This window comes from Pipistrellus kuhlii, unplaced genomic scaffold (genome assembly GCF_014108245.1).
Source record: "Pipistrellus kuhlii isolate mPipKuh1 unplaced genomic scaffold, mPipKuh1.p scaffold_m20_p_163, whole genome shotgun sequence".
NCBI classification, from domain to species: domain Eukaryota; kingdom Metazoa; phylum Chordata; class Mammalia; order Chiroptera; family Vespertilionidae; genus Pipistrellus; species Pipistrellus kuhlii.
Window position 1 is genome coordinate 67,205 of NW_023425475.1, and position 11,067 is coordinate 78,271.

An 11,067-nucleotide genomic window follows, 5' to 3' on the forward strand; every position below is an offset into this window, starting at 1 on the left:
AACTGTGGCCAGGCAGAAAAAATATTTTAATTGAAATTCATTGTTAAAGGTATTATACATGGTCCTAACCAGTTTGGCTCAGTGGATAGAGCGTCGGCCTGAGGACTGAAGGGTCCCGGGTTCGATTCCGGTCAAGGGCATGGACCTCAGTTGCGGGCACGTCCCCAGTGGGGGGTGTGCAGGAGGCAGCTGATGTCTCTCATCGATGTTCCTAACTCTCTCTCCCTCCCCCTTTCTGTCTGTAAAGAATCAATAAAATATATATATATATATATATATATTTTTTTTAAAGTATTATAGATGTCCCCTCCCCAGCCCTTAAAAAATATAAATACATAAATAAAAAGAAATTTGTCTAAACCGCCCCCCAATTTCTTTTCCGTTTTTATTTCGCGTCCTCGTCCCGGTTCCTCAAACTGCAGGTCCGGACGCACAGGAGGTCCCGGGGCTGCGCCGGTCGTGTCCGGGGGACGGACGGAGGTGGGCGCGACGTTCACTTCTGGGCCTGGCTCTTGTCGTGCCTCCGGATGATGTCCATGAGGTTGGCGCCCGTGACCAGCGGGTTCTGGGCCTGCCGGGCGCCCTGCTGCTCCCGCCGCTGCTGGTCGCGCAGGTACGGCGAGTTGAGCAGCTGGGGCGGCAGCAGGGAGCCCGTGGGCTCCACCCGCTTGGCCACGTCCCAGAAGAGGCGCCGCGCCTGGTTGTTGATGAAGGTGATGGCCGTGCCCCTCTGGCCCAGCCGCCCCACGCGGCCCACCTGCGGCGAGAGGCAGGGGGGTTGGCGGGACGTCCCGAGGGAGGCGGGGAGGGCCCGTGGCTGACGGGAGCGCGTCACGGACCGGCTGCCTCCCGCACGCCCCCTGCTGGGGACGGAGCCCGCCACCCGGGCCTGTGCCCCGACCGGGAACGGATCCCTGACCTCCCGGCTCACAGGTCGGTGCTCAGCCGCTGAGCCACGCCTGCAGGTGCTTCTTACGTATTTAATTCGTTAGGAAGATCCCCACGACCTGACTCCACGTGGGAGGAGGAAACGAGCCTCAGTTTTTGAAAACCACCGCCTGGGCCGTGGGGATGCAGGGTGGGGGGCCCTGCCGGGTCATTTGGTCCGAGCCCTGGCCGGGGGCAGCGTCTGGCCCGAGGCCCTTGGGCGGCCCGGCGGGAGGGTGAGGGGGCTGGGAGGGAGGGGGCCCCGGAGAGAGGCCCCGGGGGAGGGGGCCCCGGAGAGAGGCCCCTGGCCGGGCCGGTAAGTGAAGGAAGCCGCCGGCAGCGCCGGGGAGATAACGGCTCAGAGGCGGCTCTGTGTCCGCCGGAAAGGAGAGCTGCCGGCCGGCCCCTCGGGCGGCGACGGCGAGAGACGCCCTTGAAAAGGGAAAGGCCGGCGACACGGATACGGCGAGGGGAGGAGGAGATGAGGACGATGCCTCGGACACAGCGCTGGCCGGGCTCCTGTCCCCCGGCCAGAAGTGTCCACGTAAAACAACCCTCCCCCCGCCCCCCGCCCCTTTCTTCCTCTGGTTCTGAAAGCCATCTAACCTGCTCACTGACGAGAACCAGAAATATAAAGGAGCCCTAGCCGGTGCAGGCCAGTGGGTAGAGCGCTGACCCACAGACTATATATATATGGTGCATGAATCCGGGCATGGGTGGGGCCCGGCCAGCCAGGCCAGGGGGAGGGGACGTGGGCGGGTGGCCGGCCTGCCTGCTGGTCGAACTCCTGGCCGAGGGGACCATTTGCATATGAGCCTTTTATTCTATAGGATAGTCACGGAGTGGCCACATGATGATGCGTTCAGAGATCAAACAATCTGGCCACTCGGTGTCTATCCTATAGAATAGGCACAAAAATAAGATAAAAATCAAGTTTCCCGTCCCTCCCAGAACCGTTCCCTGTCTCTCGCCATCACATGGACGAGGACGAGCACACGGCCCCCCTCACCTGGTGCCCGAACCCCCTCACCTGGTGCCCGGACCCCCTCACCTGGTGCCCGGACCCGCCCTCACCTGGTGCCCGGACCCCCCCTCACCTGGTGCCCAGACACAGACCCCCTCACCTGGTGCCCGGACCCCCCTCACCTGGTGCCCGGACCCCCTCACCTGGTGCACAGACACGGACCCCCTCACCTGGCGCCCGAACCCCCTCACCTGGCGCCCGGACCCCCCCTCACCTGGTGCCCGGACCCCCTCACCTGGCGCCCGGACCCCCTCACCTGGTGCCCAGACCCCCCTCACCTGGTGCCCGGACCCCCTCACCTGGCGCCCGGACCCCCTCACCTGGTGCCCAGACCCCCCTCACCTGGTGCCCGGACCCCCTCCCCTGGTGCCCGGACCCCCCTCACCTGGTGCACGGACACGGACCCCCTCACCTGGTGCCTGGACCCCCCTCACCTGGTGCACGGACCCCCCTCACCTGGTGCACAGACACGGACCCCCTCACCTGGTGCCCAGAGCCCCCCTCACCTGGTGCACAGACACGGCCCCCCTCACCTGGTGCCCGGACCCCCTCACCTGGTGCCCGGACCCGCCCTCACCTGGTGCCCGGGCCCCCTCACCTGGTGCACGTACTCGTCCATGCTGGCCGGCATGTCGAAGTTCACCACCAGCCGGACCCGGACCAGGTCCAGCCCGCGCCCCAGCACGCCCGTGCTCACCACCACCTCGTGGGCCCCGGCCAGCAGGCCCTGCGCAGGAAAGCGACACCGTGCGCTGCTCAGAGCGGCGGTCGCCGGCCCGGAGGGGGCGGCCGAGGACCGCGGGGGTCTGTGAGGGCCGGAGGGGAGGGCTGGTGACCCCTGACCCCTGCGAACTAACTGTGTCTCCTGTGGTTTTATAGGTTACAGACTGGAGATACTTTTCCCCAGACTCTCTGCAACATTGTTGCAGGATCCTCTCCAGAGGGAAACTTAGTGTCCCAGGGGGGAATGGGCGGGGCCCCGGTCCCCCCCCCCCCCCCCCCGGGATGCTTTCTGTCCCTTCCCTCGGGCAAACCTCTCCGAGGCGAGCCAGGCTCTGGCCCGGCCTCCCCTGACCTCAGGTCAGAAACGGTGGCTCCTGAGTGAGTCACCTCCTCAGCGGGAGGGGACGATCCCCGGGGACCAGGCTGACCGCTCCCCAAACGCAGAAGCTGGCGGGAGGGACAGTCCGCTTCCTTCGGTCACCGCCCGCCTCCAGTTCTTAAGTCGTTAAAAGAAGGCCTGCTTTGCCCTGGCCGGTGTGGCTCAGTGGACAGAGCATCGGCCCACAGACAGAAGGGTCCCAGGTTCGATTCCGGCCGGGGGCACAATCGGGGGGCGGGGGGGGGGGGAGCACTTTTAAGAAAGGGTCAGCGTTAGACACCGGCTGGTCACACCAGCGTCTCCTGAGACTGAGGCGACCCGGGTTCCGGGGGCGGGAAGAGCCAGGGGGCCGGGAGCCGAACCTCCAGGATGCGCTTCCTCTCGGCCTGCGGCTTCTCCGAGTGCATGGACACACTCCGCAGGCCGGTGACCTTCCGCACGGCCTGGCTCAGCAGGTCGGCGCCGAGCCGGCAGCCCACGAACACCAGCACCGGCGGCTGGAACAGCTTCTTGTCCTGGGGGCGGAGGGAGGGCGGGCGTTAACGCTGCAGGCGGGTTCACAGACATCGCGAAGGACGGAGCAGGCAGAGCCTGTGGACATGCCTGGTTTTCTTTTTCTTTTCCTTTCAATATATTTTACTGATTTTTTTTTTTTTTTTTACAGAGAGGGAGAGAGTTAGAAACATCCACGAGAGAGAAACATCCCTCAGCTGCCTCCTGCACATGCCCTACTGGGGATGTGCCTGCAACCAAGGTGCATGCCCTTGACCGGAATCGAACCCGGGACCTTTGGGTCTGCAGGCTGAGGCTCTATCCGCTGAGCCACGCCGGTTAGGGTTTTCTTTAAAATATGCACAAACAGTCCTGGCCGGTGTGGCTCTGTGGATAGAGCGTCAGCCTGCGGACTGAAGGATCCCAGGTTCGATTCCGGTCAAGGGCATGTACCTTGGTTGCGGGCACATCCCCAGTGGAGAGGGTGTGCAGGTGGCAGCTGATGGATGTTTCTCATCGACGTTTCTAGCTCTCTACCCCTCTCCTTTCCTCTGTAAAAAATCAATAGAATATATATATTTTTTTTTTAAATTTTTTTTTTCCCCCCATGGAGTCCTACGGGAATCTGAGACAGGCAGAGCAATCTATTAGCAGGGACCTGGGCCAGATTCCCCGAGAGCCACACCCATGGCTCCTCCCCGCCAGACCCAGGAGGGGGACGGCGGGCCGGCTCCCCGGGGCGCCCGCTCACGTTCAGGATCTCGAACAGCTTCTTCTTCTTGGCCGGCTCCTCCACCCACAGCACGATCTGCCGCACGCTGGGGCAGGGCTGGTTCTTCTCCCCGGCCGAGATGCGCACAGGGTCCCGCAGCAGCCGGCCCGCCAGCTGCTCGATGCCCACGGGGATCGTGGCCGACACCAGCACCGTCTGGCAGTCCTGGGGGACGGCGCCCAGCACGTCCAGCACCTGCTGCTGGAAGCCCATCTTCAGCATGGTGTCGGCCTGGAACGACACCGTTTCGTTTCGTTATTTTGTGTGTGTGTGTATATATATACATATATATATATTTTTTAAAATATATTTTATTGATTTTGTACAGAGAGGAAGGGGGAGAGATAGAGACTTAGAAACATCGATGAGAGAGAGTCATCGATCAGCTGCCTCTTGAACACCCCCCACTGGGGACGTGCCCACAACCAAGGTACATGCCCCTGACCGGAATCGAACCCGGGACCCTTCAGTCCCCAAGCCGACGCGCTATCCACTGAGCCACACCGGTTTTGGCTGTTATTTTGTATGTAAACGAGAGGCCGGGTGCACGGGTACGCGGGCAGGAACGGGCCCTCCTCGGCCCGGCTCCCGGCACCGCCTGTGCTCCGGCCGGAGCTGCCCTTCCGCCCTCCCACGCTGCCCAGAGGCCTGGCGTGGCGACGACACAGGCGCCCCGCTCAGCCCCCCGCCCCCGCCCCCGCCCCTTGGTGCCTGCGTATGCAAATTAACCCGCCGTCTTTGCTGGGTTAATCTGCATACCCACTCCTGATTGGCCGGTGGGCCAATCGTGGAGGCACGGTCAATTTGCATCTTACTCTTTTTATTCGTGTAAGTTTCTTATCAATGTCAGAGAGGAAGGGAGAGAAACACGCGTGACGACAGAGACTCATGGATCGGCTGCCTCCGGCTCGCCCGCTCCTGGGGATGGAGCCTGCAACCTGGGCCTGTGCCCTGACCGGGATCTGAACTGTGACCTCCCAGTTCATAGGTCGACGACGCCTGACCAGAGCCACGCCGGCCGGGCTGAAACACCATTTTTAACATGAGCTTGATGCCCCAGTGGGGGGCGTGCAGGAAGCAGCCGATCCGTGATTCTCTCTCATCGTGGGTGTTTCCATCTCTCCCTCCGTCCCTGAGATCCATAAACATGTGTTTTTATAAAACGGCCCACAAACTGCACCACGCGACGCACGTTCCCGGCCACTCGCCTCGTCCACCACCGCGATCCTCACGCTGCGGAGCTGGACGGAGCTCTGCTTCACGATGTCCAGCAGGCGGCCCGGGGTCGCTATGACGACCTGGGGAGAAGGGGAAAAGCAAATTAAAAAAAAAAATAATGATAATAAATAAATAAATGCAAGCCCTAGCCGGTGTGGCTCAGTGGATAGCGCGTCGGCCTGAGGACTGAAGGGTCCCGGGTTCGATTCCGGTCAAAGAGCGTGTACCTTGGTTGCAGGCACATCCCCAGTAGGGGGCGTGCAGGAGGCAGCTGATGGATGTTTCTCTCATCGATGTTTCAACTCTCTCCCCCGCTCCCTTCCTCTCTGTGAAAAATCAATAAAATATATTTTAAAAAATGCCTGCACTGACTTGGCAAGAAGCCCTCTCCCCAGGAAGGACACGCCCCGGCCCCCATGGCGGCTCCAGGGCGCCTGGCGGAGTGGGCCCCTCACCTTGACCTGCTGCCGCAGGCGGTGCAGCTGGGGGGGCAGGGGCAGGCCGCCCACCAGCAGCGCCGTCCTCATGCGTGGCAGGCCCTTCATCAGCTCCTTGGCTTGTCGCTCGATCTGAATGGCCAGCTCCCGCGTCGGGGTGAGGACCAGCGCGGACGGACACGTGTCCTGCAAAGACGGAAAACAGAGCTAGAGGCACCAGCCGTCCATTCCTGTGGACAGGAGCAAATATTGTAAAAATACACATACGTGTGTGTGAGTGTGTGTGTACACACTGAGTGGCCAGATGATGATGCTCTCTGAACGCATAATAATCTGGCCACTCAGTGTGTGTATACATATATGTATATATATATTAGAGGCCCGGTGCATGAATTCGTGCATGGGCGGGGTCCGGCCAGCCTGCCCAGGGGGAGGGGACGTGGGCGGTTGGCCAGCCTGCCTGCTGGTGAACTCCTGGTCAAGGGGACCACTTGCATATGAGCCTTTTATTCTATAGGACGGACACTGAGTGGCCAGATGATGCTGCGTTCAGAGATCATCATCATCATCTGGCACTCCGTGTGTATTTTTTTATTGATTTCAGAGAGGAAGAGTTCAATGATTCTCTCTCATCATTGAAGTTTCTCTCTCTAACCCCCTCTCCCTTCCTCTCTGAAACCAATAAAAATATACATATTTTTAAAAATTCCCTAAAGTTATGTTTCTCAGACACAGTCCTCATTTATTCCAGGCCTGTAGTCAGCAAACTGTGGCTCGAGAGCCACATGTGGCTCTTTGGCCCCTGGAGTGTGGCTATTCCATAAAACACCAGGGCCCGGGCGAGTCTGTGTGGAAGACGTGGCGTTAGAGGGCGTTTATGTTTAAAAAACGTGGCTCTCCGGAGACACGTCTGTCCTTGAGCTGTGGATATTGGGCTCTGTGGACGGAGGAGTTTGCCCACCGAGGCCCCAGGCGACCTTGAACTCACCTCGGGCAGCGCGCGCATGATGAGCGGCAGGAGGAAGGCGGCCGTCTTCCCGGAGCCCGTGTCCGCGCTGGCCAGGACGTCCCGCCCCAGCAGCCCCACGGGGGTCATCTGCATCTGGATGGGGGTGGGCACCTCGTAGCCGGCCGCCCTCAGGTTGCGGTTCAAGGTCTCGGGGAGGCCGCAGTGCTCGAAGTCCACGATGGGCCTGGCCACCGCCCGCCCCTGGACACAGATGCCCAGCTGCTGCCTGAGGCTCTCCACCTGGTCCTCCCGGAGGCCGGCGATGAAGGGGTGCTCCTGGTAGGCGTAGGGCGCAGGGGGTGGGGCTTCCGGGGGACCGCCGGGCGCCTCCCCCTCCTTCCCCTTCACGTCCAGCAGGTGCCTGGCTTTGCACTCCAGGCTGCACACGTCCTCATCCGTCTGGTCACAGATGTACTCCCCGTAGCGGCCGCAGACCACGCAGGCCGGCTCCCCGGGCTCCGCCGGGCGCTGCAGTTTGGAGAAGGACTTGACGGGCTCCTCCGGGGGACGGCCGTCCGGGGCGCCTGGCTCTGGCCCGCGGGCGGCTGCGGTGTCTCCCGCGGCGTCTCCCGGGGCGCCGGCGTCTGAGGGGGGACCGCTCCCTGCGTCCCACCGCACGACCTCAGCGTCCGGCTTCGCTTTCTTGGCCAGCGGGCAGCTCTGGCTGCCGTCGGGGGCGTTCCTCTTGACTTTGAGAGATCTCGGGACAAACATCCTTCACTCTCCTGCGGAGGAAATTACATATATGATGAGGTTTATTTTATTTTATTTGTTTTTAAATATATATATTTTATTGATTTTTTACAAAGAGGAAGGGAGGGGGAGAGAGAGCTAGAAACATCAATGAGAGCGAAACATCCATCAGCTCCCTCCTGCACACCTGCTACGGGAGATGTGCCCCCAACCAAGGTACGTGCCCTTGACAGGAATCGAACGTGGGACCTTTCAGTTCACAGGCTGACGCTCTATCCACCGAGCCAAACTGGTTTCCGCAATGAGGCTTATTTAAACACAATGAAGTGCCCGGCACAAAGGAGCAGGTAGTTATCCTAGATAGAATCACCCTATGCCAGTGGTGGGCAAATTCATTCGTCCACAGAGCCAAATACCAACAGCACAACGATTGAGATTTCTTTGGAGAGCCACGTTTTCTTTAAAACTTAAACTTCTTCGAACACCACTTCTTCCAAACAGACTACCCAGGCCGTGGTGTTTTGTGGAAGAGCCACCCTCCAGGGGCCAAAGAGCCGCGTGTGGTTCGAGAGCCGCGGTTTGCCGACCACAGGCCTAGTGTCCCTGGGTTTTGCCTCAAAGGATGAGAGAAAGTATCAGGACGCTACCTATAGGGAGCTTTTCTTCCATTCACCAACTTTCTCTGATGAAGACAGCATCCTTTCCCACACACACACACATGCACATGTACACCTGAGCACACATATGCACACACACCAACAGAGAGACACATGAACAGACACGCATGTGCATACGTATACATACACACAGACACACGGAGAGACACACGCAGCCCGTGCACACAGCCTACGCCTGCTTGCTGCCTGCTGGCACTCTGACACAGCAGACATCACACACACCCAGGAGTAAGCCCTATTGCATTTTCACAAAACGGGGGGGGATACCTTCCCACGGGAATGTTCGCGATCAAAGCCTCCAAGCACAGAGGGAGACGCTGTTTGGACCCAGTAGGGAACCAGCCAGGGTGCTCAGTGCTCCCCAAGTCAGCGGACCTCGTCGGGGTCCCAGGCAGGGGCGTGTCCCCCACTGACACACACACACCCTAGGCTGCGTCTCCCCCACGGGAGCCTGTGTCAGGGCCCGGGGTGCCCGCCCTCACCAGGGGCGTCTGTGCAAATGGCCATCCCATACGCTCTTCCCCGTTTTTCCTCAAAAACAATTCTCAGGGCAAACGGCTCGATTCCCACAACAACAACAACAAAATGCAGCTGGGGGTCTGCAATGGCGATCTTATGGCTCCGTGCAGCGCGGCTTTCTGGGGGCGCTAAAGGCTGGGAATGCAGAGTCCAAGGGCGGCCCCCTTCCCCGCCGGGACCCCCCCCCCCCCCCATCCCCAACCCCACACCCACCCCCAGTTCCCGGATCCAGGTCTCACCCGCGCTGCGCCTCGCACCCAGAGCGCCTGCGCGGCCCGGCGGCCCGCACCCAGGGCGCCTGCGCGGCCCGGCGGCCCGCACCCAGGGCGCCTGCGCGGCCCGGCGGCCCGCACCCAGGGCGCCTGCGCGGCCAGCCGCCCAGAACTCAGGGCGCCTGCGCGTCAGGCGTTGCTAGGAGACGGGGCGGGCGAAGAGCTTGGCATGATGGGAGGGAGGACCCCTCCTGCTGCCACGCCCTAGCGCCCGGGTGCAGATGGACGGAGGCCCGAGCCGCCGGGCCCGCCGCGTCCCCCGCAGCTCCTCACGCGCCGGGCCGGGCTTCCTGCCTCCAGACTCGGCCTCCCCGCTGCTGGGAGGGGCGTGCGGAGCGGAGTCACGGCTCCGGGTTTTGGGAGGGGCCGCGGCGCCGCCCTAGATCTATAGGGAAGGCGGGGCCAAGGTGGAGGGGCGGGGCCACTGTGGGAGGAGCCTATGGGTGGGCGGGCGTGGCCAGGAACAGGGGGCGGAGACCACGCGCTGGCCCCGCCCCTTCCCGGCTCCCGGCTGGAGGGAAAGCGCGGAGCCGGATCGGGGCGGGAGGCCGTCTGCGGGGCGGGGCGGGGATCCTCCTGGAAGAACTGACGGATCGCGGGGGCCGGGCTGGCGGAAAAGGCCTCGGACGGCCCCAAGGGACGGCGGGAGGGGCGGCGCGGGGCCGGGCGGGCACGGGACAAAGCGGGAAGTCTGTGTGCAAAGGGCGGGCATCGGGGCAGGGGGGTGCGCAGGCCCCGGAGGCCGGATGCTGGATGCTGGCTCTGCGCTCTGGGCTGCCGGCCTGACCCTACCATTAAGCCGAGGCCTTTCATGTGGCGAGTCCCCGCCACGGCCACACCCGCCCGACAGCAGAGAGAAACAGCACCGTCTGGGGCTGGGTCCCTCTGGCTAACGGTCCCCATGGGCAGCCTCTGAGCCAGGGCCCCCGGGGCTGGTGGAGCAGAGGCCTCGGGGACGGGGACGGGGAGGGGAAGGGGCTGAGGACTCGGGAAGTGTATTTTGCTCCAGGGACGCTGCTGGGCCCAGCAGGCGCGGCTCCGTGGCTGAGTGTCCGGCCTGTGAACCAGGAGGTCACGGTTCTGGTTCGATTCCCCCCCCCGGTAGTGGGCTCGAACCCCAGTCGGGGGGTCACCCGTGTGCAAGAGGCAGGAGACCCGTGATTCTCCCTCATCGTGGATATCTTGATCTCTCTGTCCTCTCTGAAATCAATTTAAAAAAATATGTTTACTTTTTAAAATATATTTTTATTGATTTTAGAAAGAGGAATGGAGAGGGAGAGAGAGATAGGTTCATCCATGATGAGCGAGAATCATTTGATCGGCTGCCTCCTGCACACCCCCCAACTGGGGATCCAGCCTGTAACCCGGGCCTGTGCCCTTGGCCAGAACCGAACCCAGGACCCTTCAGCCCGCAGACCGACGCTCTATCCACTGAGCCACACCAGCCAGGGCCTGTGTGTTTGTTGTTGTTTAAAAAAAAAGCTCACATTCAGGTCCCCAATCAGGACTCCTCGGAGCACAATCCACTTCCCCCCGCTGCTCTGCCTCCCCACGGACACGGGGAGACGGCGGCGGGAGCCTTCCCTGTGGGAGCTCCGGGGGGAACCGCAGGCCGCGGGGCTGACACGCTCCGAGCCCCCGGACACCGCCGGGCAGGGCGGGGCCGGAAAGGTGCGGCCTGACTCAGGTGGAGCTCCCACGTCCTACGTGACCACTCTGAGCCCGTCTCCGAACAGGAAATGCGGTCACAGCGAGAGCTGTTGAGACACGAACAGACATCCTAACGCCCGTCCTTCCCGGCAGCCTGGGAACCGTGGCTCACACCTATTCGCCTGCAGCTGCTCCCTACCCGCTTCTAGGTGAGGCTGGGCATCCCGCCAGAGACAGACAGCACAGGGGATGGCACTGGAGAGCCACTGTTTTCT

The 11,067-nt window shown here is 61.9% G+C and overlaps 1 protein-coding gene across 4 annotated transcripts; it reads right to left on the minus strand.

The window, feature by feature from the left end:
- Positions 1-277: 277 nt before the first annotated feature.
- DDX59 (DEAD-box helicase 59) lies at positions 278-9,505 on the minus strand. 4 transcript variants are annotated; one of them, XM_045582465.1, is made up of 8 exons: positions 9,316-9,505; positions 6,961-7,711; positions 5,991-6,158; positions 5,526-5,615; positions 4,297-4,548; positions 3,416-3,568; positions 2,550-2,678; positions 280-757 (listed from the first exon to the last, which is right to left on the minus strand). In XM_045582465.1, exons 2-8 carry the CDS (start codon positions 7,693-7,695, stop codon positions 494-496), a joined length of 1,791 nt encoding a protein of 596 aa, XP_045438421.1. In that variant the 5' UTR covers positions 7,696-7,711; positions 9,316-9,505; the 3' UTR covers positions 280-493. The 4 variants fall into 4 exon arrangements, with proteins under 4 accessions (XP_045438423.1, XP_045438421.1, XP_036296069.1 ...); XM_036440176.2 differs by lacking the exon at positions 9,316-9,505 and adding an exon at positions 9,110-9,253 and having other exon boundaries at positions 6,961-7,706; XM_045582466.1 differs by lacking the exon at positions 9,316-9,505 and adding an exon at positions 9,084-9,106 and having other exon boundaries at positions 6,961-7,706.
- Between the last annotated feature and the right edge of the window lie 1,562 nt (positions 9,506-11,067).

Bases quoted from the DNA above. Each gene is read 5' to 3' on its own strand.
- DDX59 (XM_045582465.1), bottom strand. From the start codon at position 7,695: ATGTTTGTCCCGAGATCTCTCAAAGTCAAGAGGAACGCCCCCGACGGC. The intron at 5,616-5,990 runs GTGAGGGGCCCA...CCTTCTCCCCAG, and splicing joins GCCTGCGGCAGCAGGTCAAG to GTCGTCATAGCGACCCCGGG. The intron at 4,549-5,525 runs GCGAGTGGCCGG...GTGTCGTTCCAG, and splicing joins GGATCGCGGTGGTGGACGAG to GCCGACACCATGCTGAAGAT.